General features: G+C 37.9%; 1 protein-coding gene across 1 annotated transcript in view; it reads left to right on the top strand.

The window, feature by feature from the left end:
* Cog7 (conserved oligomeric Golgi complex subunit 7) overlaps window positions 1–24792 on the top strand; it is a 335222-nt gene that overhangs the window by 186308 nt on the left and 124122 nt on the right. Inside the window, exon 15 of the mRNA XM_090382401.1 lies at window positions 20104–20178. Coding sequence (XP_090238527.1) covers window positions 20104–20178 — 75 coding nt within the window. The remainder of the gene's footprint in view (window positions 1–20103; window positions 20179–24792) is intronic.

The following is a 24792-nucleotide window of genomic DNA, read 5'->3' on the forward strand; positions in this document are numbered from 1 at the left end:
CTGCTGCAACAGGAGCTGGAAAAGTTGGGTAGATGGGCTGAGGGGTAGCAGATGGGGTTTTTTTTATTGACAAATGCAGAGTACTGCATATGGGTAGCAGTAGTCCCGGAGAAATGTACCAACTATGTGGTGTTACACTCAGGGTAGTGGAGAATGAAATAGACCTGGGGGGGGGTAATTGCGCCTCATCAGATATGAAGTTTTTTGAGTAGTGCAGACAGGCTGCCAGAGTAGGTCATGGGGGTTTTGTCAATGATATACAGGAATTTTGCAAGCAGGGATAAGGAGGTGATTATCCCCTTTTGAAGGGAACAAAGGGGTGCTCTTATGAAGAAAGGCTTAATTTCTGCAAATTGCAGATTCTGGAGACTAGGTACCTGCAAGGCAATCTGATTGAGGTGTATAAGGCCTTGAATGGATTGAACAGGCTTAAAATGCTGATGGAATTCTTCCTCTTGCTCAGATTACAAACTTGAGGGGGCATAGAATTCAAACTGAGGAAAGACAGTTGTAGAATAGAGGTGCAGACAGTTGCCTTTAGCCAGTGGGTAATTGATTGCTGGAACAAACTTCCATCTGTTGTTATGGAAGTTGATAGCTTAAATAAGTTCAAGGCTGAACTAGACAATCATTTAGAATGAATGGATCAGTGAAATGGGAATGCTGTATAAGCTTGCTTTCTTGCATCATGTGCCTATGCTAATGCTAATGTGTTACATCCTACACAAGCACCACATGTCGGATACACTATAAATATGCCCCTAGGAGGGTGCCACACAAGCAATCACTCTGTACATGGCATTTCAGTTGCACTGAAGATTCCTTTGGCGAGTGGTGATGTTATCTGCAAATGGAGTGGACTGGTGCTGAAACTACAAAAAAAAAAAAAAAAAAAAAAAACAATCCTGAAAACCTCAGAAACTACTCAGCAATTCAGGTTGATATTGTCGTAGCTCACAAAAGTCCTTAGAGAGATGATTGCAACACATGATAGTACCAGTACATTGCTCAGAGTGCTGCATGATATGGGCTGCCACAATTGTGCAGCCATGCACATGCCAGTAATCACCCCACCTAATGCCAGATACCATCTAGAATGGTGTAAGCCCACTTTTCATAGACTGTAGATCCATGGAAAGCCATTCTTTGGAGTGATGAGTCATGGTATAGTCTTCCAACTGATGGGCATGCCTGGGTGTGGCAGGTGTCCAGAGAAAGCTACGTTCTGGCCTGTGTCATCCCAAAAATGAAGTTTGGTACAGGCAGCATGATAGTCTGGGCTGTTTTTCATGGTTTGACCCCAGACCACTGGCTGGTTGTTTTGGAAAGGTCTATCTAGATATCTTGAACAGTAATGCATTGCCTATGTTTTAGTAGTACATTATGGAAGGCCCATACGTGTATCAGCAGGACAACATTCCATGTCATGCTGCGTGCACTGAACTAGCTAGCCCAGAGTGCTGAACTCAGTTCTATAGAGAATGTCTGTCTGGGATGAATTGGAACATTGGGTGCATATGAAGAGAGACTATTCAAAAAAACAGAGCTGAACCATTGCTGCTTTGAAGGCCACATGGCAGAAAATATCAGAGGATATTTACAAAAATGGTGGAGAGTGTTCCATGGAGACTAGAGGCTGTTAAAAAAGCTAATGGTTTCACCACAAGCTATTAGTTTTCATGTAAATAAAGGTTATGTAGAAATGCAGTGTCTGGATATTTATGGTAGGGTAGTGTATGATTTTCATGGGTGGGCACTGGTAGTGTGCACACACTCTCACACATTTCATGGTCGTTTCAAGTAATGCATATACTTGTGAATGAATTTTCATGAAATATATAAGTGCTACCATCTGTTATCTCTGTTTCAAAATAATTAATGACACAGTCTATAATATAAATTTAGTAATCATTGTATTATGACCCCCCCATCCTTAATGGACTATGCCGCATAGTTCGCAGTATAAAAAGCTGAACAACTTCGTATGCTAGAGCAGTGGTAATTGGAATATGGTCATGTAAGTCAGAGTGTTAGAGGAGCAATTATGGTATGTAGTAAAGATATCACAGAGTTTCAAATGGGTAAGAAATACCCCTTTGAAACTCCATGATATCTTTACTACACGTTGTGGTATCTTTATTAAACATTGTGGCGAGTTCATATGTTGAGTTCTGCCATATTGGAAACAGCATGCCTTATCAATTACTCCTGGTCCACTGAGGTTAATGCTTACAAAGAATGGGGTTCAACGTGTCAAATGACCTCCCACCAACAGCACTGTAAAGGATTATGTTAGATGGATATTTGTTGTTAGTGAAGGGTATAGTGCATTGAATGGGCTAAATAGCAGGTCGCTGTATGCAGTTGACATTGCAATGCAATATGGGGAATGTAAGAACCGTATCCCAAATGACAGTGTGCCGCACACTCAGACATATGGGGCTCCACAGCAAACAACTTCCCAAGAGACACCCTCTTCTCATCGCTCATCATCACTGACTGCAAATGCTGTGGTGTCAACAACACGCTGTTTGGACACTGGAAGACTGGAAATGAGTGCTGTTTGGATGAGTCCAAATACCTGGTGCAACACACTGATGGATGCCTTCATGTGTGGCACAAGCAACACTAGTCCTTGGACCATTGTGCATGGTGCCTGCTGTCCAGGCAGGTGGCAGGAGTTGCTTAATACGGGGCATATTTTGCTGGCAAGAATTAGGACCCCTAGTGTGTATGGACCAACGTTTCACTGGTGAGGTCTACCAGCAGCTCTTAGGAGATCATGTGCATTCAGCCACATTGCATTTTTTCCCTGACAGAAATGGGATCTTCCAAGACGTTAATGCATCATGTCATCGGGCTCACACTGTGTTTCGAGGAACACAGTGAAGATATCACCCATCTTGATTGGCTTCCAAATTCACCTGACCTCAAGTTAAATGAACACTTGTGAGATGTTTTGGAAAGAGTAGAGAAGCATATGGACATGCAACCGTCTATTCCAACACAAAACCCTTGCAGGCATCATGGCTTCAGATCCCTACGGACATCTCTTGATATCTGGTGGAGTCAGTGCCTTGGAAAATAACAGCTGTTATCCATGCAAACAGTGGCCCAACACAGTATTAGGTAAGTGATCATAATTCAGTGATCACCGATTATAGTCCTATCATCATGTAGTAGTAGTAGTGGCATGTGATGCAAGAAAGCAAGTGTATGAGCTTATGCAGTATCAGCCAAAAAAAAAAAATTTACAAAACAATTTAAAAAAAAATTAGAATGAACTCAGTTCACTGCCATGCACAAGCTATTTAAGATGTAGAGGTATTAGTGAAGTTGCAAAAAAAAAGATGAATGCAGATTTATATTTATATTATAGACCAAGATGGAAATGAGATCAGGGTGGATTCTATCCATTAATTTGTTGTACATTTATATGATTACTTTTGTTAAAAAAAAAAAAAAACTTAATCTAAAAATCAATAAATTATTCTTATTACCCCTTTACTTCTAAAATAGATTGCATAAAATATGTTTGGTGAAATACAGAGTGTACATATGCAAAAAAGGTAAAAAATAAAACATCGAACCTGTTCTGCAAATGTCCAACAACTAATAACCTCATCAACTATAAGAGACTTAGAGCCAAAGTGCAACACATAAGAAGACAGGCAAGAAAAGATTCTTGGATTGGGTTTGCATCCACAATTACCAAAGATATAGATACCTTACTGATTTGGAAAACAATCAAAATAACTTAATGGCAAAACACCAACTTCTCTACCAATCCTCAATTGGAATGGGCAGGATATATCATCTCACAAAAAATTGCAAATGGCTTTGCAGAAAGGTTCACCCAAGTATATGCAGTGAATTTGTATTATAAAGCCTTTCAAAATACTAATGTAGTAGCAGAGAGCTGTAAAATAAACTGCTGTATAATCAATAATTCACTATGTCAGTGTTACAAGAATTGTTAATTAGATAGTTAACAATGCACTTGGTCCTGATAGAATATTTGATCTCACATTGCATCAATTAAACGACAACACCCTTCATCCCTTGCTAATCTTCTTCAACCAAATCCTTTCTGAAAGTTACTACCCTAGTGCTTGACATCACTCACTGACTTTTCCCAAACCAGGAAAAGACTAACCATGTACACAGAATTACCAACTGATTTTTTCTTACTTTCTGTCTCAAAATAAACATCGGGAAAAAATGATCCACAAACAACCTGAGTGATATCTGGAATCACAATCAATATGGTTTTCAGAAAAACAGATCCTCCTTAGATCTTATGGTCAAAGTTGAGGCAAAAATAAAAGTTTAAGGAAAAATGCCTTCATTAAAAAAGATCACTGGTAATAGCACGTGTCAGTATCCAAATGGTGTTTGATACCACATGATGTTTTTAAGGTGGTTTGAGATTTACACATTGGCATTAGCATTAGTAGAGGCATTTGGTGCAAGAAAGCAAGCTTATGCAGCATCAGCCAATAAAAAAAAAAAAAAAAAAAAAGACTTCCACTTTACCCCTCTGTTCGTTCGAAATACCTGTCCAGCTGAGCCTGCAACTTATTTAGGCTATCAACTTCCACGACAAGGGATGGAAGTCTGTTTCACCAACCAACCGCCTGCTGGCTAAAGGCAAATTTCCGCACGTCTATCCTATATCTGTCTTTCCTCAATTTGAATTTATGCCCTCTCAGGTGAGCAAGAGGAAGAATCCCATCAGCATTGAGCATGCTCAAACCATTCAAGGCTTTATACACCTCTATCAGATCACCTCGCTGGTGCCTAGTCTCCAGACACTGTAATTTGCAAAACTTAAGCCTTTCTTCGTAAGGGCACCCCCTTTGTTCCATTCACTAATCTTGTTGCCCTTCTCTTTACTCGTTCCAGCAGCTCTACATCCTTCTTGAAATGAGGCCTCCAGACCTGTATACAGTACTCTAGGTGTGGCCTGACCATTGCCTTATACAATGGAATAATCACCTCCTTATCCCTGCTAGAAAATTCCTATGTATCATTGACAGTACACCATGAGCTACTCTTTTGCGCCCGTCTGCACTGCTCAGAGAACTTCATATCTGCCTGCACAACCACCCCCAGGTCCTTTTTCATTCTCTACCACTGTCAGTGTAGTACCACAGAGTTGATACATTGCTCTGGGGTTACTGTTTCCCATAGTAGTACTTTATATTTGTCAATGTTAAACTTCATTTGCCATCTCTCAGCCCACCTGCTCAACCTTTCCAGATCCTGTTGCAGCAGCATAGTGTCAGTAGTGTCCTTGACAACCCTGCCAGCCTTCATATCATCTGCAAACTTGGACATTAAGCTTGATATACCATCATCAATATCATTTATAAATACAGAAAACAGTAATGGACCCAACACTTAACCCTGAGGGACTCCACTAATAACAATAGTCCACGATGAGCACTGTCCATTGATTACCACTCTCTGTCTTCTCCCCCTCAACCACCCCTTTATCCTTGCTTGGCCTACGAGAACATTTGCCACTTCTAATCGAGAGCTTTCTACAAACCTGTACTTTTCTTCAAGTTCATTATTAAAATGCCCTCTCCCAGTGTTTCATCCAAATAGAGGCAATTCCATGGAACTTAGTTATCAGTGCTACAGCAGAATAAAACAAAAACATTTCTGCTACTGTAGAAACATAGCTATGTTCTGGCAACCTTATTTCATGCCAGTCTCAATATAATATGAATTATATTGAGTGAAACTCCAATGTGCAATCAATAAAATTGAACTGTGGGTGTCATAGAATGGCTATCATCTCTCCTGATAGAAAACTACTGAAGTATATTTTTGGTAAAAATAGGCAGGTTACACCTTAAACCTGAATTACAACTGAGAACTCATCCTATTCTTAGGCCTAACTCTGGATAGTAAGCTTAGTTTTCTTAAACATGTACTAAATATCCAAACTACTTGCCAAAAAGAGATGAATATTCTTAGTGCAATGTCAACCCTGACATGGGGTGCTAATAGATACACTTATCAGATGTTGACTAGACCATGGCATTCCTGTATATGATTCTTCTAGGAAGAGTGCCCTTGAGTGGCTTAACCCAATCCTTAAGGAACTTAATCCTTGTATCCTTAAGGAACCTTTTGAACAGCTGTTCAAAGCTTATATCAAATGATCCACCACTTTATCTTAGGAAAAACTACTACTACTAAATTATGCCGACTAAATATAGAACCTATCAACTTATCCCATATGGCCCTATCACTTTGACCCACAGTTAAAAGGAAACTATAGTAACAAGCCTAAGGAAAATAAACCTGCTGGTAAAAAAAAAAAAAAAAAGGTAAAGTGCAGCCATTATCAACCCACTGCAGGATGGAAGCCTCCTCAACAATTCATGCTGAGGGAAATGGACCATAATCTGCCACGCTGGTCCAGGCAGATCGACCGTATTCAAAGAGCAAAGAGCATGTGCTACTGCACTCCCGCTCCTGACCACTCGGCTACGGAGGGATAAGACTGCAAGAGTTAATATAATAATATTGGAATGTACATAGACAACATATTCCAAGAAATTTCTGAACCAGATCCATGGGCTGTATATTCACCGTCTTATGACAACTATTTTTTTGTAAATGGGGAAAGCAGTCAATAGGAAATATGAATATGAAAAAACTGTATGTGGCACATGTAATAACAAATTCCCATTGTGCCCAGATATGTATTAATGGATCCAAATCAGTCACAGCTGTAGCACCCTTTCCTACTATCACCATATCTGCATCACCCCCAACAAAAAGCAATTGAATTTGTCCTAGATCACATAAATTTTTTTTCCCCACTCCTCAGGTAATATCCGAGATCTATCTCTCAATGATTGAACGTATACATTTGACACCTTTTCTACCCCGTATCACATACATTGGGAGGTATTTAGATGATGTTCTAGTCATTACCGATAGTAGCACTATCTAAGACATTTTACATTCGTTTAATAATATTCATTCTAGATTCAAATTTACATTGGGGAGGGAGAATATGAATACTAAGTCATTAAATTTTCTAAATTTCACGCTTACTTGGGACGTGAATAAAATTCAATTTAACATCTATCACAAACAAACCTACAAATACTGGTATGTTTTTTGCATTATAACAGCTATCACCCGTTCACCTACAAAAGATCGATTATCTTTAATCAATTTCTCAATGCTTATAAATATTCAATGACAGAATTTGTTTTGGGCTTAGAAATACAAATATTAACCAGCAGATTCTTAAACAGGGGTTACCCACTTGCTACAATAGATTACAAGCTAAGGATAGAATGCAAAAAAATACACCAACCAACAATAGTAAAATCAAAAATACTTTATTTATGTCCCATACATTGAAATGTGGCACAAACAACTTAACAGGTCCTTTAAAGATACCAAATTTCTTGTTTACTCTGAATTTTCATGCTAATCAACATGCGGCCTCAGTTCGTGCTTCTCGTTCAGCAGCATCAGAATTAGCCTTTCATTCCGTTAATGAAAAACATAATTTTTTCATTTAACAAGACCAAAATACTTAGTGTCCAATGTAATTATACAAGACTATTAATTGCAGAAACCATCGTAATTAAATTACATGAGAATTCTGTTAATGTTCGCCGGCCATATCTAATCTCCGACTTGTGATCCTTTATTTTTTTTAACTCGCATGCATGAAGAAATAATCCCTATTCGGTAGTTTTCATTCCTGTGATCACGAAATATGGTCGAAAAGCATTGTCAGCTTCAGGAAGGAAAATCGTTTCGCAATTTTTGCAAAAAAATTGCAAAAAATTAATTAATTTTTTACTTAATTTTTAATTTCATTACATTGATTTTTAATTGTGTTCATTTGATTTTTAATTACTGTTAATTATTTCTTACTGTAATGTAAGATTTTCAATTTTTTAATTGTTTTTGTTTTAATTTTTGGAGAGTATCATAGAGTGTTCTATGTATCATATTGAGGTAAACTTCTCATATTCTTTTACAAATATTAATATCAATGTAGAACGTAATTGATATAGCTCTGGTTCATACTAACAAATTCTCTAAGTGCAATGCCCTGCACTCAATGCAGATTATCAAGGCCCTGCATTTCAGTGCTCAGATTTTGAATGCCCCATTGAAGATCTCTTTCCCCTCCTGTTATGAAACAAATCTGATCATGGCTGATTCATCAATAAAAGGAACTATGGCAACCTGAGCAGGGGTTAAGGGGCAGTTGAGCAGTGTGGCCGCACAGGGTGCCAAAATTTAGGGGGCACAAAATTCCCCTCAAATTCACTGATTTGTTGTAAATCTCAAGTCGTGATCTTCTGAAAGTTGTGATACGAAGCCAATCTTACATTCCGATTCACCCAATTTGGAAGATTTCGGATTTCAGTTATTGTGCATTCGAATGAATAAAAAATATATTTGATTCTATCCTTCAGGGGATCTCATATGTTGTTTCTTTTTTAAAATAAAAAAGTAAGTATTTTTCAGTTAGTAGTAAAAGTATAATGCACAAATTTAATAGGAAGTTGGAGAGGGTGCTCCAAAAATATCTCGCACAGGGCACTGATAGATCTGGGGCCTGTTCTGAATCTGAGACTAAGAATAAACTGTTACAGATTAAATATTTTTTTAAACTGTCATACCACAACTGTGGAATGACAGTTTAAAAAAAAAATCAACATAAAGTTGTTCCTGCCAGAACACAGATTGAACTCTCTCATCTGATGCTGGTGCACTATGGCCATAGTTGCCGATGCGCCTAAGAAATCTCTAAACCAACCAACCAACCAACCAAACCAAACCAAACCAACCAACCAACCAACCAACCAACCAACCAGCCAACCAACCAACCAACCAACCAACCAACCGACCGACCGGCCAGACTTCAGCTTTTAAATCTCTATCAGATATATCTCAGTCATTAATATTACAACACCTCATAGGGAACAATAGGAAACAGTGAGGTGTTGTAATATTAACAGGAGTGAACTCTGCAGTTAATTAAAATGAATTAACTTATGCAATCACATATAATTAATCCCTGTCTCACATACTATCAACAGATTATGAACTGGTGTAATATTTGAGCCTATGAGCCATTATAATGGTTTTTGTAAAACAAATGCTTTCATGTTCTTAATGTCAGATTACTGGAGAACCGGCCCACTGGGCTAGCCGGGTGGGCAAAGTGCCTACCTGGCAACCCAAAGGTCATGGGTTTGAATCCCGCCTCAGGCTTGGATCAAAGTACTGTAAAACCCTTGGGAGGTGCATTATAGCCACAGAAGCCGATGCCCAATAACTAACAAAAAAAAAAAAACTGAAGAACCTTTCTTCAGTATGACTATTCCGACACCTAAAATTTCCAAATCTTAGGACAACAGTGCATCATGGGAATTAATATTAATTTCTGTTTAATGTAATATCTTTCCTTCCTTTTTTTTTCATATCTGAAACTGACTGTTGATTTGTTTATCACAAAACCTGTGGTCTTCGCTCCCAGTTCTTTCCACTGTTTTAACTGCTTAGATGTTTTTAAACAATCATATCAAAACAGGAGGTAAGTTTTGGTTTCATAGGCTTTTGTCAATTGAACTAATTGTCTAATTTTTTGAAACTATGTAACATAAAACTTTCAAAATACATTTCAGAATACTTTATATATATAAAAAAAAAGTAACAATGGGTTTTTTACGAATTTTTAATTGTTTCTTTATAATATTTTGTTATCAGAATTTGCATCAGCTTTTTCAAAAGAGCTGATTTTGTTTTTTACAGTAATTTTACTCTCATGTTGGTAATCAATTCAAAATAAGAACAAATTAATATTTAAAAGCATTTATGTATGACATTTTCATAAATTTTCAAAAATTCATGAATAAACTTGCTCCACAGAGCCCATTCAAAGCAGAAAACTCATTGCTCAGGATCTACACATGTTCAGGGAGCTTACTCCTGAAAGGGATAATGAATATCAGAATTGCAACTGTTCATACAGTTTTGTACAGAAACCTTGATCCCAAGATACTTCTTTGCTGGATCAAAAATTGCAATTTTTAGTAACTAGTAGCCTGCAACGTTTCACTCATTAATGACCTAACTGAATATGTTTCTGTCTGTATTATTGCGGAGATTAGATCATGGCACCATCACTTACATTCTTAAAATCAAACTTATGAGCATTCATTAGAAATATCTTTTCTCCTCACTGCCTGGTAAGTCTCAGACGAATGTAAGTCGGCGCCTCCGTAGCCAGGTGGGAAGGAGCAGCAGTGCGTAGCACACGCTTCTTGATTAGACCGGGGTTCGAGCCCGTCACCACCAAATACGGAAAGGTCAGGGAATGACCACCGCATATTCCCGGAGCAATATGGCCTTAGTTGCTAATGCTCCTAAAAACCAAACAACAAACGAATGTAAGTGGAGGCAAAGTGATGCTGGCATTTTTCTTTTGATCATCACAGACCACTGTTGATTGATTTTGTTTAGAATAGTACCACAGTTAATGTCCAGAGATACTCTTAACATATTTCCATGTTTACAGCAGCAGGCAATAAAATGTAAGTATCAAAGAAGGTTACTCTCTTGGATGCCACTGTCTGCTGTCCATTCTACTGTCCTTATATGGGAAACCTTTAGCCAGTTTAATTAGGGAGTATTCACACCAATTTCTTTAGTTTTCATTTATTTCCTTGTGATGTTCACACCTTTGGGACTCCTTTGGAAGGTAATGAAAGATTAATGGGAATTCTATATAATAGAATCTTTTAGCTCCCTTGGGTACCATTCTGTTATTTTCTTACTCCATCTGTCATCTTGTCTTCAAGCTATGTGTCCTACCCAAGTCCATTTCAGTTCTTTAGTTTTGATGAGAATGTCCTTTATTTGTGTTTGCTGCCTAATCCATGTGTTTCTCTTCTTATGTAACAGTCTGATTCCTAATGTAATTTATTCCATTCTTTGCTGTAGTTTTCAGCTTCTCTTCCATTCTTTGCTGTAGTTTTCAGCTTCTCTTCCATTCTTTTGGTGAGTTGCCAAGTTTCACATCCATAAGTCATGATGGAAAGTTTACATTGGTTCATTATTTTACATTTCAGAGAAATTGAATATTGCTCCTCAGTTATGTGACTATATTTCGTGAATGCTGTCCATCCAAAATTTATTCTTCTTTCGGCCATTTATCATTATTACATCTAATGACTTGTCTCAGATAAGTATATGAATCCACCTTTTCAATTATTGACCTTCAATGATTATATCCCTTTCTGTGGCATACTTGTTCATCATTACTTTTGTTTTAGCCATATATAAATTGGAATTGTTATGGGCTTATATGAGAACTTGAAGGACAGGGTGGATGCCCCTGAAGGATTTAAATTGAGAGGCCCATCAAGCACTCAGCTGCCCACATCAATGCCAGAGCTTGCACTTGAACATCACACAACACAGAGGCAACCCCCAAGACAGAATGCACTGGTCCCGAAGGAACTAGTTGTTGTAGGTGACTCTATTGTCAGGGAAACAGGAAACATATTGTGCAAAAAGGATAGATGGAATAGGACCAGGGTATGTCTGCCAGGGGTAAAGGTTGATGATGCTGTAGGGCAGATATCATTCTTTAAGGGCACAAAGGGTGATATTGTTGTACACATTGGCACTAATGATATTAAAAGTAGGAGACCGGCAGAATTACTTAACAAGTACAAGACAATGCTGAAAAAAAGCCATGAGTTAGGGTTGAATTTGAAAGTTCTGCAATTCTGCCAAGACATGATAGGAGGGAGTATATGATGAGAGCCTTCTCAATCAATTCAGCCCTGGAGAGATTGTGCAAGGCTCAAGGAGTAGAATTTTTCTCAGCCTGGTCTGTGCTTGTTAATTGGAGAGACTGCTTCTACAGGGATGGGATACATTTAAATAGAGAGGGTGCAAGAATATTTCCTAATGCTATTGACGCAGAGTTAGGTGGGTCGGAAAAATGCTAGCTTGGGAGGATATACGGACTAATAGATTAACAGTAGCTGCTGGCAGAGGTAAAAGTGATTCTTGCACTACTTCTATTGAAATGCAATTGAGCAGCAGCCTGGAAAGCAAGGCAATGGGAATTTCCAGGACTACTGGGAATCATAGTGGAATAAGTAAATACATGGGCTGTGTTAGGGTAACTAAGAGTAGAAACAGGTGCATGTATACTTGCATGTACACCAATTCTAGGAGTATAGTTAATAAATTCGATGAGCTTGAAGTGCTAGTCAAGACATTAAAGGCAGATATTGTTGGGATATCAGAGACATGGTGTCACACAGACATAAGCATTGCAGAACTAGAATTTGGGGAGTAAAATGTGTACACAAAGGATAGACAGGAAAGGAAGGGAGGAGTGGTTATGCTGATAGTTAAGAAACACATAAAATCTAAGGAGGTGTATCCAATTGATGTTGGCAAACAATGCAGTATTGAGTCTGTTTGGTGTGTGTTATAAGCCTAATGAATCTGATGAGTATAATGAGCAATTGTGCAGAGAAATAGAGTGGGCCAGTAAATTAGAGTGTCTTATAATGGGGGATTTTTATTTCCCGGATATTGACTGGAATTTGTGGGTTGGTTACTCACACACTAGCAAGGCTTTTGTGGATTTATTGGATGATTGTTTTCTACAGCAGCAGCATGTTTGGGCGGCAACTAGAGGGAGTAATACTCTTGAACTGATTAGCAGTAGTGATTCTTCACCCATTAAGAATCTGCAGATAAAGGAACCACTAGGTGGCAGTGATCACAGTGTGCTGAAGTGGGATTTACTCAAAGAAGTAACTACCATCAAGGTTAAAGGGAAGGGTTTTCGTTTTTGTAAAGGTGACTGTGGTGGTCTGAGACAGTATTCAAACTCTACACGGCAGAACTAACTGATGATGTTACCAACAGCAAATTCAAAATGGGAAGCATTCAAAGAATTAATCTTGGAAGCTACTAGGTTTTTCTTACCAACAGAGAAATATTTTTCAAGATTTAGGCCTAAATGGATGTCAGATGAACTAATTAGACATGTGACAGAGAAGAAAAATGCATAGGATACATATAAAATAACAGGTGACACAGAAGCCTATGATAGATATAAACTGGTCTGTAATCAAGTCACAAAGGAGGTTATGCAGGCAAAATCAGATTATGAGAAATCTTTGGCAGAGGATGCAAAGAAAAACAGCAAAGAGTTCTTTAATTATGTAAACTCTAGAAAGAAAGGGATGAATCAGATTGGTCCACTTGATATCGATGGTTCAACTGTTGACGATCCTGCTCAGGTAGCTAACAAACTAAATTAATATTTTGCATTTACATTCACACATGAGGAGTTATTCAGGGAGGAGAATGCCAGAGGTGTATTCAACTCTCGCAGTAAGCTAGATAATATTGTAATAACTGAGAGTAAAGTGGAGGAGAAATTGTTGAAGATACACACAAGATCTGTCCAGTTATATTAAACGAGGCAGTAAAGGAAATTAGCAAATCCTTAGACATAATTATGAGAGCTTCCCTGGACTCAGGAGAGGTACCCATGGACCGGAGATGTTCAAATGTGACCCCAATCCACAAAGGAGGATCAAATGGAGACAGGTAATTACAGACCTGTTCGTTCAACGTCTGTTCCAGGGAAATTAATGGAGGCATTAGTTAAAGAAGCATTGCAGGATCATCTACAAAGACTTCAGTTACAGCTCGGAAACAGCATGGGTTTGTTAAGGGGAAGTCTTGTCTGACCAATTTTATTGGATACTATGATGTAGTCACAAAGGAACTGGATGCAAAGAATAATTTTGATATCATATATTTGGAACTTAGAAAGTCCTTTGATATTTTATTCTGTTGCACATGGAAGACTGCTGCACAAATTGTAGCAGTGTGGCATTGGAGGCAAATTGCTGCTATGGATAAAGGGATGGTTGAGAGGGAGAAGACAGAGAGTGGTAATCAATGGACACTGCTCTTTGTGGACTAATGTTATTAATTCAGTCCCACAGGGTTCAGTGTTGGGTCCACTGCTGTTTTCTGTATTTATAAATAATATTGATGATGGTATATCAGGCTTTATGTCCAAGTTTGCTGACGAAATGAAGTTTCTCAGGGTTGTTAATGACACTAATGACAGTACACTGCTGCAACAGGTTCTAGAAAAGTTGAGAAGATGGGCTGAGAAGTGAAAATGAAGTTTAACATTGACAAATGTAAGGTACTACATATGGGAAGCAGTAATCCCAGAGTAACATATCAATTCTAATGTCTGTAATGTCTGCGATGCCACATTGACAGTGCTAGAGAATCAAAAGGACTTGGGGGTAATTGTGCAGGCAGATATGAAGTTTTCTGAGCAGTGCAGACGGGCGGCAAGCGTAGCTCATGATGTCTTGTCAATGATATAAGGAATTTTTCTAGCAGGGTTAAGGAGGTGATTATCCCCTTGTATAAAGTATTGGTCAGACTACACCTTCAGTACTGTATACAGGTCTGGAGGCCTCATTTTAAGAAGAATGTAGAGCTGTTGGAACGAGTACAGAGAAGGGCAAGAAGATTAGTGAAAGGAACAAAGGGTTGCTTTTACGAAGAAAGGCTTAAGTTTTGAAAATTGCAGTGTCTGCAGACTAGGCACCTGTGAGGTGATCTGATTGAGGTGTATATAGCCTTGAATGGTTTGAGCATGCTCAATGCTGACGGGATTCTTTCTCTTTCTCAGAATAATCGCCTGAGAGGGCATAAATTCAAATTGTGGAAAGACAGTTGTAGGATAGATGTGCAGAAGTTTGCCTTTAGCCAGCGGGTGGTTGATTGCTGGAAAAACTTCCATCTGTCGTAGAAGTTGATAGCTTAAATAGATTCAAGGTAGAACGTGACAAACAATTGGAGCGAGTGGATGAGTGAAATAAGGGGATTTTTTTTTTTTTTTGTCTGATGCTGCTTTTGCTTTCTTGCATCATGTGCCTTTGCTAATGCTAATGTATATATATATATATATATATTTTTTTTTTTTTTTTAATGAAAATCCCAAACATTAGAGGTATTAGAACCTATAGTACTTAGTATCCTGCTTGGGTTGGAGGTTAAGAAGACAAAAGAAGATATTTGTTGACATTAGACTTAAACTTCTGTAGGTTGTAATTTTCAGGAAATATGTTTGAAGGAAGGTCATTCCAGAAAACGGCAGTTGAATGAATAAATGAGGAAGATGAAAAGTTGGTTTGTTGTGAGTTTCAAGTTGGAAAGAAATGGATGTTGACTGGTGACAGCACGTGTTCGGACTGTTTTGAAAAATAGAGCAGGAATTATAGAAGCCAATTCACAACAGTGGCCATGGAAATATCTGTAGAAAAGGCATGCAGCAAAAACAGTACATCTATGAGATAGTAAGTGGAGAGACTGTTAGAAAGGAGTCATTAATTAACCTAACTGCCCTCTTCTGAAAGGAATGTAGAAGCCTGATAGAGGTTTTGGGGGCAAAGAGAAAACCAAGTTTTTTTGATGCAGAGGAAGCAATATTTATAATGTGTTTGTGCCAAGGGAGATTAGAAATTAGGGTAATTCCCCAAAAGAGATATATCAACTTGCCTAGAAATCGGAGTATCTCCAAAGATAAGCATAGGAGCAGAAGAATCCTTTTTGTGAGATATAAGACAAGACGGAGTTTTAGGATTGAAATCAACTAAGTAATCTTTGCCCCACTGGAAATTTACCTGGGGATCGGCATTTAAGGAATTGGTAGCGGATATTCGAGAAGTTGAAGCTGATTGAGAAGGGCAAGGTTTCTCAAAATGGAAAGTGAAATGCAATATGCTATCATCGGCAAAACTGTGGATAGGATTTCCAGTCAATGGAAGAAGGTCATTAATATACAAGAGAAAAAAATGGGGGAAAGAACTGAACTGAACCTGAGAAGTTAGAAGACAGAGAGCCATCTACTGTAACCCTCAGTGAACGATCAGAGAGAAAACTGCATAACCAATTACAAAAAACAGTTGGCACACCATAAGGTGGAAGTATGTTTAGAAGATATTTATGCCAAATATGATCGAAAGCCTTTGAGATGTCTAGAGCAACTGCTTGTGTTTCACCGAACTTTTCCATTGAATTTGTCCATAAATGGGTAACATAAGTTGGAATATCACAAGTGGATCAACACTGATGGAATCCATACTGGTGATCGTTGATCAGACGGAAGGTTTCTAGGTAGTTTAAGAGTTAGCGGTTAATTGATTTCTCCTTTATTTATAAACAGTAGAAGTAAATGCAAAGGGACGATAATTAGATGGGAGAGATTTGTCACCCTTTTTATGAACTGGCTAGATATGAGCAACTTTCCAAGCAGAAGGAAAATCACCTTTGGAATATGGAAGTGAAAAAGGTGGCAAAGAACAGGAGTAAGTTCAGGGCACAGGTTTTGAGAACAAATGATGAAATACCATCAGGACCGTGAGCTTTTTTTGCATCAAGATTCGTCAAAATCCTTCTGACATCCTTTTGGCGGAAGACCACAGTAGGCATTAAATGGAGTGTGTTGGGAATGGTGAGAGGTGTTTTACCAAGATCATTATTACCTAAGTTGGAATAAAAATGGGATGCTTGCAGGTCAGCATTACCCTTGGCTGAAGTGACAACAGAACCATCTGGTTTGGACAGAGGTGGGAGCAGAGATGGGCAAAAGTTGCGGTCAATAGTTTTGGCAAGAGACCAGAATGCTCGGCTACCATTAGTGCAAGAAGCAAGTTTTCTACTCTTAGCCTGTTCAAAATCTAGTTTTGACTGGTTAATAACTGTTTTACAATTGTTGCGAGCATTGGTGTATGCAAAAAATTAAATTGAAGAATTGGAAACAAGCCAATTACGACATGCAACATTCTTCACCTGAACGGCCTCAGCACATTTGTTGGAAAACCAAGGTTTAGATAAAGGACGAGATTTTAAAGTGGAGTGTGGGATAAAGGATTCCATTCTTACAAGAATAATTGACACAATCTACGCAAAAGCTGACAGCAGAAGTTTTGAAACAGTAGTCCGACCAAGGAAAATAAGAAAAGAAATCTCGCAGGTCATCCCATTTTGAATTCTTGTAATGCCAAACGATATGAGGTTGGGAATAGTTATGAGTTAAAGGCTCCATTGGAGAAGAGACAAACACCAAGTTGTAATCTGAGGCACCTAAAGGACCACTCACTTCGACTGTTTATCTAGAAGAGTTGTATGTGAGAAAAAGATCAGGCATGTTGGCTGTATGATTAGGATTGTCTGGTATTCTTGTAGGTAAGTGAACAATCTGTGCAAGGTCATTAGTAATTTTAAAAGCCTGAGCATCTCGACCGTCTGGGTCTGTGTGACTAGAAAACAGAAGCCAGCTAGAGTTGTGAATATTAAAATCACCAAGGAAAATTTCCTCACTGTTAGGAAATTTGGACCGGAGAAAGTCAAGTTGCAAAGAGAGGATGCCAAAGAGTTGTAAGTGATTAGTGGAGTTGGAAGAATGGTAGAGACAACAGATGAATTTGACACAACGAGGTAAAGAGATTTTAAGCCAGAGAAGATTTGAAAGAGGAGATTCCAAATTACCAAGTCTCTGACATAGAATATCGGAATGGACATATGAACAAGTACCACCTTTGAGGCAAAAGGAATCATACAGCAAAAAATTTGGGCAACTGAGATGAGCAGTAGCTGTATCAACTGATAACTGAGATTCTCTCAAAAAAGTACATGGGGTTTGGCAGATTGCAAGTGGAAATGGACATCGTTGAGATTAGATTTGAGACAACGTATATTTGTGAAATGAACTAAGAAGTGTTTGGGAGGTTTAGATCTTTTCACAGATAAGCTTACTCTATTAGTTTGACAATTCATGGTGTATTCAATAGTAAGAAAAAGTGGGGTGACATGCTCTATGAAGTAATGAAATTTTTGGATATGGCATACACATGGTAAGAATATACCCAGAACCTTGACATAACGTGGCCTCAACAATGTCCCCCGCATACACAATACTCAGACTCCCTCCAATCACTATCTGGCAGAGTCGAGGTAGCAAGACTATACACTAGCTGATCCGGAAGCCTCGTAAAGAGTTACCAGTAGGTTCGGTCCGTGTACTAACTAGCGGCCAGCCTGCGAACACAGTTTTTGAGCTGTACCCTCGAAATGTAAGGAAGATTGGATCTCGCCATGATGTTCATCATAACCCCAAAAGTCATCAGTTATACTGCATGATGGAAGAGATGAGTAAGGGTTGACCAGAACTTAGCTCTGAAGACTAAACATGGGTTCCACCACTTCAAGCCTTCAATAAGCAAAGTGGTGGTATTGCACCAGTTGATGAGAGTCATCTACCACCTAGTATTGCCTGGTAACACAGAGGGGCAGCATTCCTCCATGTGGTTGGGCACCACACCTCGACACCTGCTTACATTGATTCATACCTGAGTGGTCACCCACAGTGTGCACAGTGTGCTTGTGCATGGAGATTATTATTATTATTATTATTATTATTATTAGCCATATGGTACAAGGAAGCCTGAGGCTTATGCTGAAAATCCTCAGGTACCCCCTGTGAGAGAGAGAGAGAGAGAGAGAGAGAGAGAGAGAGAGAGAGAGAGAGAGAGAGAGAGAGAAGTAGAAAGGCATCACCAAGAAAGAAAGAGAAGAATGATGATATCCAGCTCAGGACCCTGGTTTTGCCAAGCCCATACTCACTAGATGTGAGCCCCCGGGGTTAATATACTCAGGATTACTAACAGTCCCACCATCGTGAAGGTGCAAGCAGAGGATTTGGCTGTCACAGACCGTCCGGACTTCACCGAAATTGGGTCCACTTGACTTGAGTGTCACCGAATATCAGTTCCATGAGCGTTTTAGACTCCCAGGTAGCAAGTATAGCTTGTCTGGCATATTTGAGAGAATGTTTGATTTTACACCAGAGGCCATCTCTAAGTCCAGATTTAGATCAGGAGCACTAGCGTGGTGATTACGAAGGCATAGCCATTTCAAATATCAATCTTGGGAAAGCGTAGTTACTCTCTTACCGCCTGATCCAGGTCTTCTCTTCATATCACCAGTTTCACGTTTTAATTTCAGCACCTGGATTACTGGTGGTAGCCTATTTTATCAGCGATAGCACTTGTAGAAAGCTCTTCCTGGAACAGAGTAACAGCTACACTTTTAAAATAACGGTAACATATAAATCCAGTAAAATATCTTTAATTATAAATACTTTGTAGCTTTCGAGACAATTGTGTCTCTTTTTCAACAGAATTTCATCAGAATTTCTCTTTTTCAACAGAATTTCATCAGAATTTTTCTTTTTCAGCAGAATTTTAAAATCTGTTGAAAAAGAGACACGATTGTCTCGAAAGCTACAAAGTATTTATAATTAAAGATATTTTAATGGATTTATACGTTACCATTATTTCATTTCACCATGGATCCCAGTACAGTAGGGCCATTTGTTCTCAGCTACACTTTTATTTCTTGATGTCAACTGAACATATGGAGCCATGCTTAAGCTTCTTCAAAACAGGATACTAATGAGCGTGCATACCCTTCCAATGCCATATTTATAGAAATGGCCGATACAATACCTTGCAATTACTGTCTGAAGCAATAGAAGCATTATCTGAAGCAATACCTTTGCTTTGTGACAAATGAAATGACTGTAATCAAACAATATCTTATACGTTTCACTACAAATGTTACTTTTTTTAAGGTGATGCAGGTTTTTTGTCTGCTACTGTATGTATATATATAGAAGGAAGGTACTTTTGTTCTGTTTGTTTTGAGATTTTCTTATATGATTTGAGGACGTTCTAATATCAAAAGTTTATTGATCCTCATTTTTTTATAAATGTACAAAACTTGTGCACTTAAATTGGCAGGAGATAATTTAGATAATTAAATAGTCTGTTTCTATATTTCTGGAATAAACCATTTCAAAGTTAAATTACAATTCACCTTACTTATTGATGTATTTTTAGTGTGCTTTTATGCATTCAATGTAATTATTTTAAATATTGTTTTTATGATAACTCTTGTTGATTTTTTTAGCATTTAGATGACTTAATTGATATGGTTCGACAGCTTGGTGATTCAGTTAGCAAAGTATTTTATTTCATCCAAGAAGTAAGTCTTTTCCATTAATACCATAAGAACAAAGAAATGTATTCATTTCCGCTGTTAGTATTATTTGTATTAATTAAGCTTAGCTTTTCTGTTAAATGTTTTCCTCTTAATATGGTGCATGGTGTCCCTTTATTGCTTTATGATTAATTATAATTTTGAGGAAGGAATGTAATCCTGAAAACTACCTGCAGTTTGTCAATGCTATGGCCATGTAAAAATACAAATTTATGAGAACTGGGAAATAGTTAACACTCATAAATGCCTAACTTATTTGCCTGACACAAATCAATAACTAAACACATATAAAATGCACGATAAGATTTAACCTTTTGAGCAGTTTGTACTTATATCTCCTTTTTTTTATATGTGGGCTATGATCAGTATCAGGGCTGCTGCGACCCTATGTGGTGCCAGTAAGTGAAATCATATTTATTGCCCCAAAATATTTGGATTAAAAAATAAAATAAGGTGTAAATAATTATTATTAATTTATTGAAAAAGAAAATACAGTAATTACAACATATCTCACATATATAATATAATGAAACAACAAACAAAAATAAATAATAAAATCATTCTTAATTTTTTGGAAATAAACTTTAAATTCTAAATCACAGTAATTGTATTCTGTCACAGTAGGAAAATAAAAGGAAAATTACAATGTTCAAAAAATTATACAAATTTATGTTTCGTTGCTTATGCTTCATAAATTGATATGTGATTGTACATTTTTGCTGTTTTCAAGTGAATTAATAGTTTCTGCTGCAATTTAAAGGTAGGAAATCAAAGAATATACTTCTGTTTATGTATATTGAGAGTTTCAATTTTGTAAATTGAGTAGAAATTATGAAAATTATTAGTTTTTTTCAGGGGGGACAACTTTCAAATTAGAGTTAAGAATTGACGCTTAGGGGGGGATGAATGATAACAGGGTTAAGAGATGCGAATTTATTAATTATTTCATTTAAGTTTATTTGTTCCAAATGATCATTTTCTATTGAAATTATTGCATAATTAGAGTCATTGTTGAGACATTGTCGATTGTAAATAAATTTTTATTAATTTTAATTTTGAAACATCCCGTTCACCTGAGACAAGCATATGAGGCAAGAAGGCAAGCTTATACAGCATCAGCCAAAAAAAAAAAAAAAAGGGTAAAAACCCATTTCCCATTCACCTCTCCATCCGCTCCAAAACTTTGTCCAGTTCCTTGAATTTATTTAAGCTATCAACTTCCACAACGACAGATGGAAGTTTGTTCCAGCATTCAGCTACCTGCTGCTAATTGCAAATTTCCGAACATCTATTCTACAACTGTCTTTCCTCAGTTTGAATCTATGCACCCTCAGGTTCGTAATCTGAGGCCGACCGGGCTAGCCGAGTGGGTAAAGTACCTGCCCGGCAACCCAAAGGTCGCGGGTTCGATTCCCGCCTCGGGCTTGGATCAAAGTACTGCAAAAACCTTGGGAGGTGCAATATGGCCACAGAAGCCGATGCGCCAACAAACTACCAAATCAAATCAATCAATCGTAATCTGAGCAAGAGGAAGAATATCATCGGCATTGAGCCTGCTCAACCCATTCAAGGCCAATCAGATCCCTCGCAGGCATCTAGTCTCCAGACACTGCAATTTGCAGAACTTAAGGCTTTCTTGCTAAGAGCACTCCTTTGTTTCACTCATTTGCATAAATTCTTAATGTAACTGCTATATTTGGAAAAGTATCTTTAAAACTGTTTTTAAAAATATATTGTAACACTTCAGATGGAGTAATATTGTCTTTAATCTAAATTTTAAGTACTCTTAAATTCTTCAGTAATACTAAACCATCAGTATCAGACCCATTACAATCAATATCACTTAATTTAATATGTAAATCTTTGCAAAGATTTAAGAAATCGTTGTATGGCCATTTTTTTTTTTAATATTCAGAAATATTATAAAATATTTTAAATATTTCTACATGTTCTTTCCTATTTCTAAACTTTCCAGTTAACGAGAAAAATTTTTGTATCCATAATTTGAAAGAAAAAAATTAATTTCGAAATTTCGTTGCAGATCCTGAATAGCTTCCTGTCTACTTTCATAATCGAAATGATGTCTTTTCAATCTTTTCCTTACAGTGCTTACTTCTGGAAACTAAGTGGCAATGCCAATGATAGTAGCCATATTATTAATCAAATCAAGAATTTTTTGGAATTCTTTGGAATGTAAGGCAAGGATGTTCCATGTCTCCCATACTATTTGATTCATATTTAGAAGCACTGATGAAAGAATTCAAAGAAGAGCTGAAATGATGCAAGACTTGCTGTCTTGCATCATTTGCTGTTGCTAATACTACTTTATCCTTAAGAATTCTGACATAAAGTAATCATGGTGTTTTAAATTAAAGTGGCCATTCAGTGGAACCCCACTGTCCAATCCATCAACCTGAAAAGATAAAGACAATAAGATTTGCAGATGACTAGATATTGATTGCTAATAATGAAGAATTACAGAGCTCCTTGGACATCTCGAAAAGCACAATAAAGCAGTAAAATATGAAGGTTAACAGCAATAAAACGAAGGTAATGTTAATTTCAAAGAGGCCAGGAAGAAGAATCAATGTAACATTCAATGGAATAATATTGGAACAGGTTGATAGATATAGGTACTTGGGAAGCATAATGACAGAAAATGGAAATAAAAACAAGAATTTTGCAATGGGCAGAGAGGCATTTAGTAATAGAAAAGAACTATTGAGAATAAATTTCAAGAAGGAATTAAGAAAACAAATGGTGAAAATATTAATATGGACTGTTGTACTATGTGACGCTGAAATGTGGGCACTGGGAAAGAGGAGATTAGATGCCTAGAAGCTTTCGAGATGTGAGTATGAAGGGAAATGGGAAGGGTGAAATGGGTGGACAGAGTGAGTAATGAGATTTTGAGGAAAGTAGAAGAGAGAACTTTAGTATAGATTTAAGAAGGAGACAGTATAACTTTATAGGACATGTATCGAGAAGAGAAAGTATGTAGAGGAAAGGGATTGAGGGGTAGATGTAAAGTGTGTTTAGGGTCAAACGGCACCAGGGGTTTCCCCCATCTCCGCGTTGCTTTCATTGTGGGTGAATCAGTTCACTGGGAAATGCCAGAGATTTAAAAGTGTATGGATATTGTATATGTGTAGTGTCATGTACCGTTGTTCATCTGGTCGTTTAGCCACTGGACCCCTACTGAGGCCCAACATTGCCCCAATTTCGCCCTGTGGAGGCAGACCAGGAAACACCAGTAGACTAAGATTTACTCTGGCAGGTCCTGCCCCTTAATTTCCTGAGATTTTGGTGGCTAGGACCTAAAAAAAAAAAAATATATATATATATATATTTTTTTTTTTTTTTGGTAAATTCAATCAGGAATAATACTAAATTTTTGAAAGGCCGAGTGTATGAGCGAAAAACGTAATTTGGAGATGATTAAATCAATTCCGATGTGTAGGACATTCGCTTGCGTTATGTGCATGTAGAGTGGGTGGGGTGACTGAAGCCTGGGGGGGAAGACAGAAGTATGGAGTCGAGAGAGGAGGCAACCCCAAGTCACAGTGCCCCACCAGAAGAGAAAGTGGGAACGGCGAGGAGGGGAGGAGAGGAGACAGTAAGACCGTCTTCCCCCCCCCACCGGGGATAAGGATATTAAAGATGGAGGCTAGGGCACCCTCTTCAAGTTGCCAAATAGTGTTTGGCAGCTGTGCTGCGTTAAGTCTCTTTTCTTCAATGTTGAGACGATTTCAGTTCAGTCGCTCATGGAGTAAGCCCCGTCCTTGTGTTTTTTCACTTTCTTGTCTCAGGGTTTACTCTGTAGTAACTCCTATCCAATGGAGTTACTCTGTAGTAACTCCATTGGATAGTATTTTATGGTCTTTTACAGTTTAACTTGTGGTGGTCTTTCGTCAGATACGATTTATGGTAATTAGCAGTTTTCTCCTCTCGAAGAGGACCTGCGTATAATGAGAAAGTGCTCTGTATTCCTCTTCTGTGTCAATGAAGTGGGATTCCAGTCTTTTCGGAAGATAGTGTATCTTTGTGATCAGGATGCCTCTGAGATCTTCGTATTCTGGGCAGTCGTAGACCAAGTGATTCCAGTTCTCGACCTCCCCACACGTGCAGTTGGGGTCAGATGTGTGGGAAGAGAACTGTTGGGAGAAGGAGAATTGGAATGAGGAAATCATGCAGGAATTAAAAGTATAGTACAAGACAGAAGCATGGTGCCAATGGAGCCCTGAATCTGCCAGAGGGCAGAAAACTTGAAGAAAAAGAATATTTTATAACTGCAAAATATAAATATGAAACACAGACCCAGATAAGCAACTTAACATGTCTGCAATTTCATGTACTGTATTTATTTCAAATTAATTATTTGCCTGCCATGTTGAATACTGGAAATCAACACAAGTCGCGTTATTCACCTGATTGTATAAAACCAATCAGATGACCAGCGCTACTTGTGGGTATGTGGAATTCCTTTAGCCCTTAATTTGTGCTTAGCAGCAGCATTAATTGACTCAATTGCCTGAAGGCCAGAAGTGTCAACAGTGCATTCTCAGTAAAGTGTCTCATAATCCGTTCGTTATATGGAAA

The sequence above is a fragment of the Mastigoproctus giganteus genome, chromosome 10 (assembly GCF_048544385.1).
Source record: "Mastigoproctus giganteus isolate SK-2022 chromosome 10, ASM4854438v1, whole genome shotgun sequence".
Lineage (NCBI taxonomy): Eukaryota > Metazoa > Arthropoda > Arachnida > Uropygi > Thelyphonidae > Mastigoproctus > Mastigoproctus giganteus.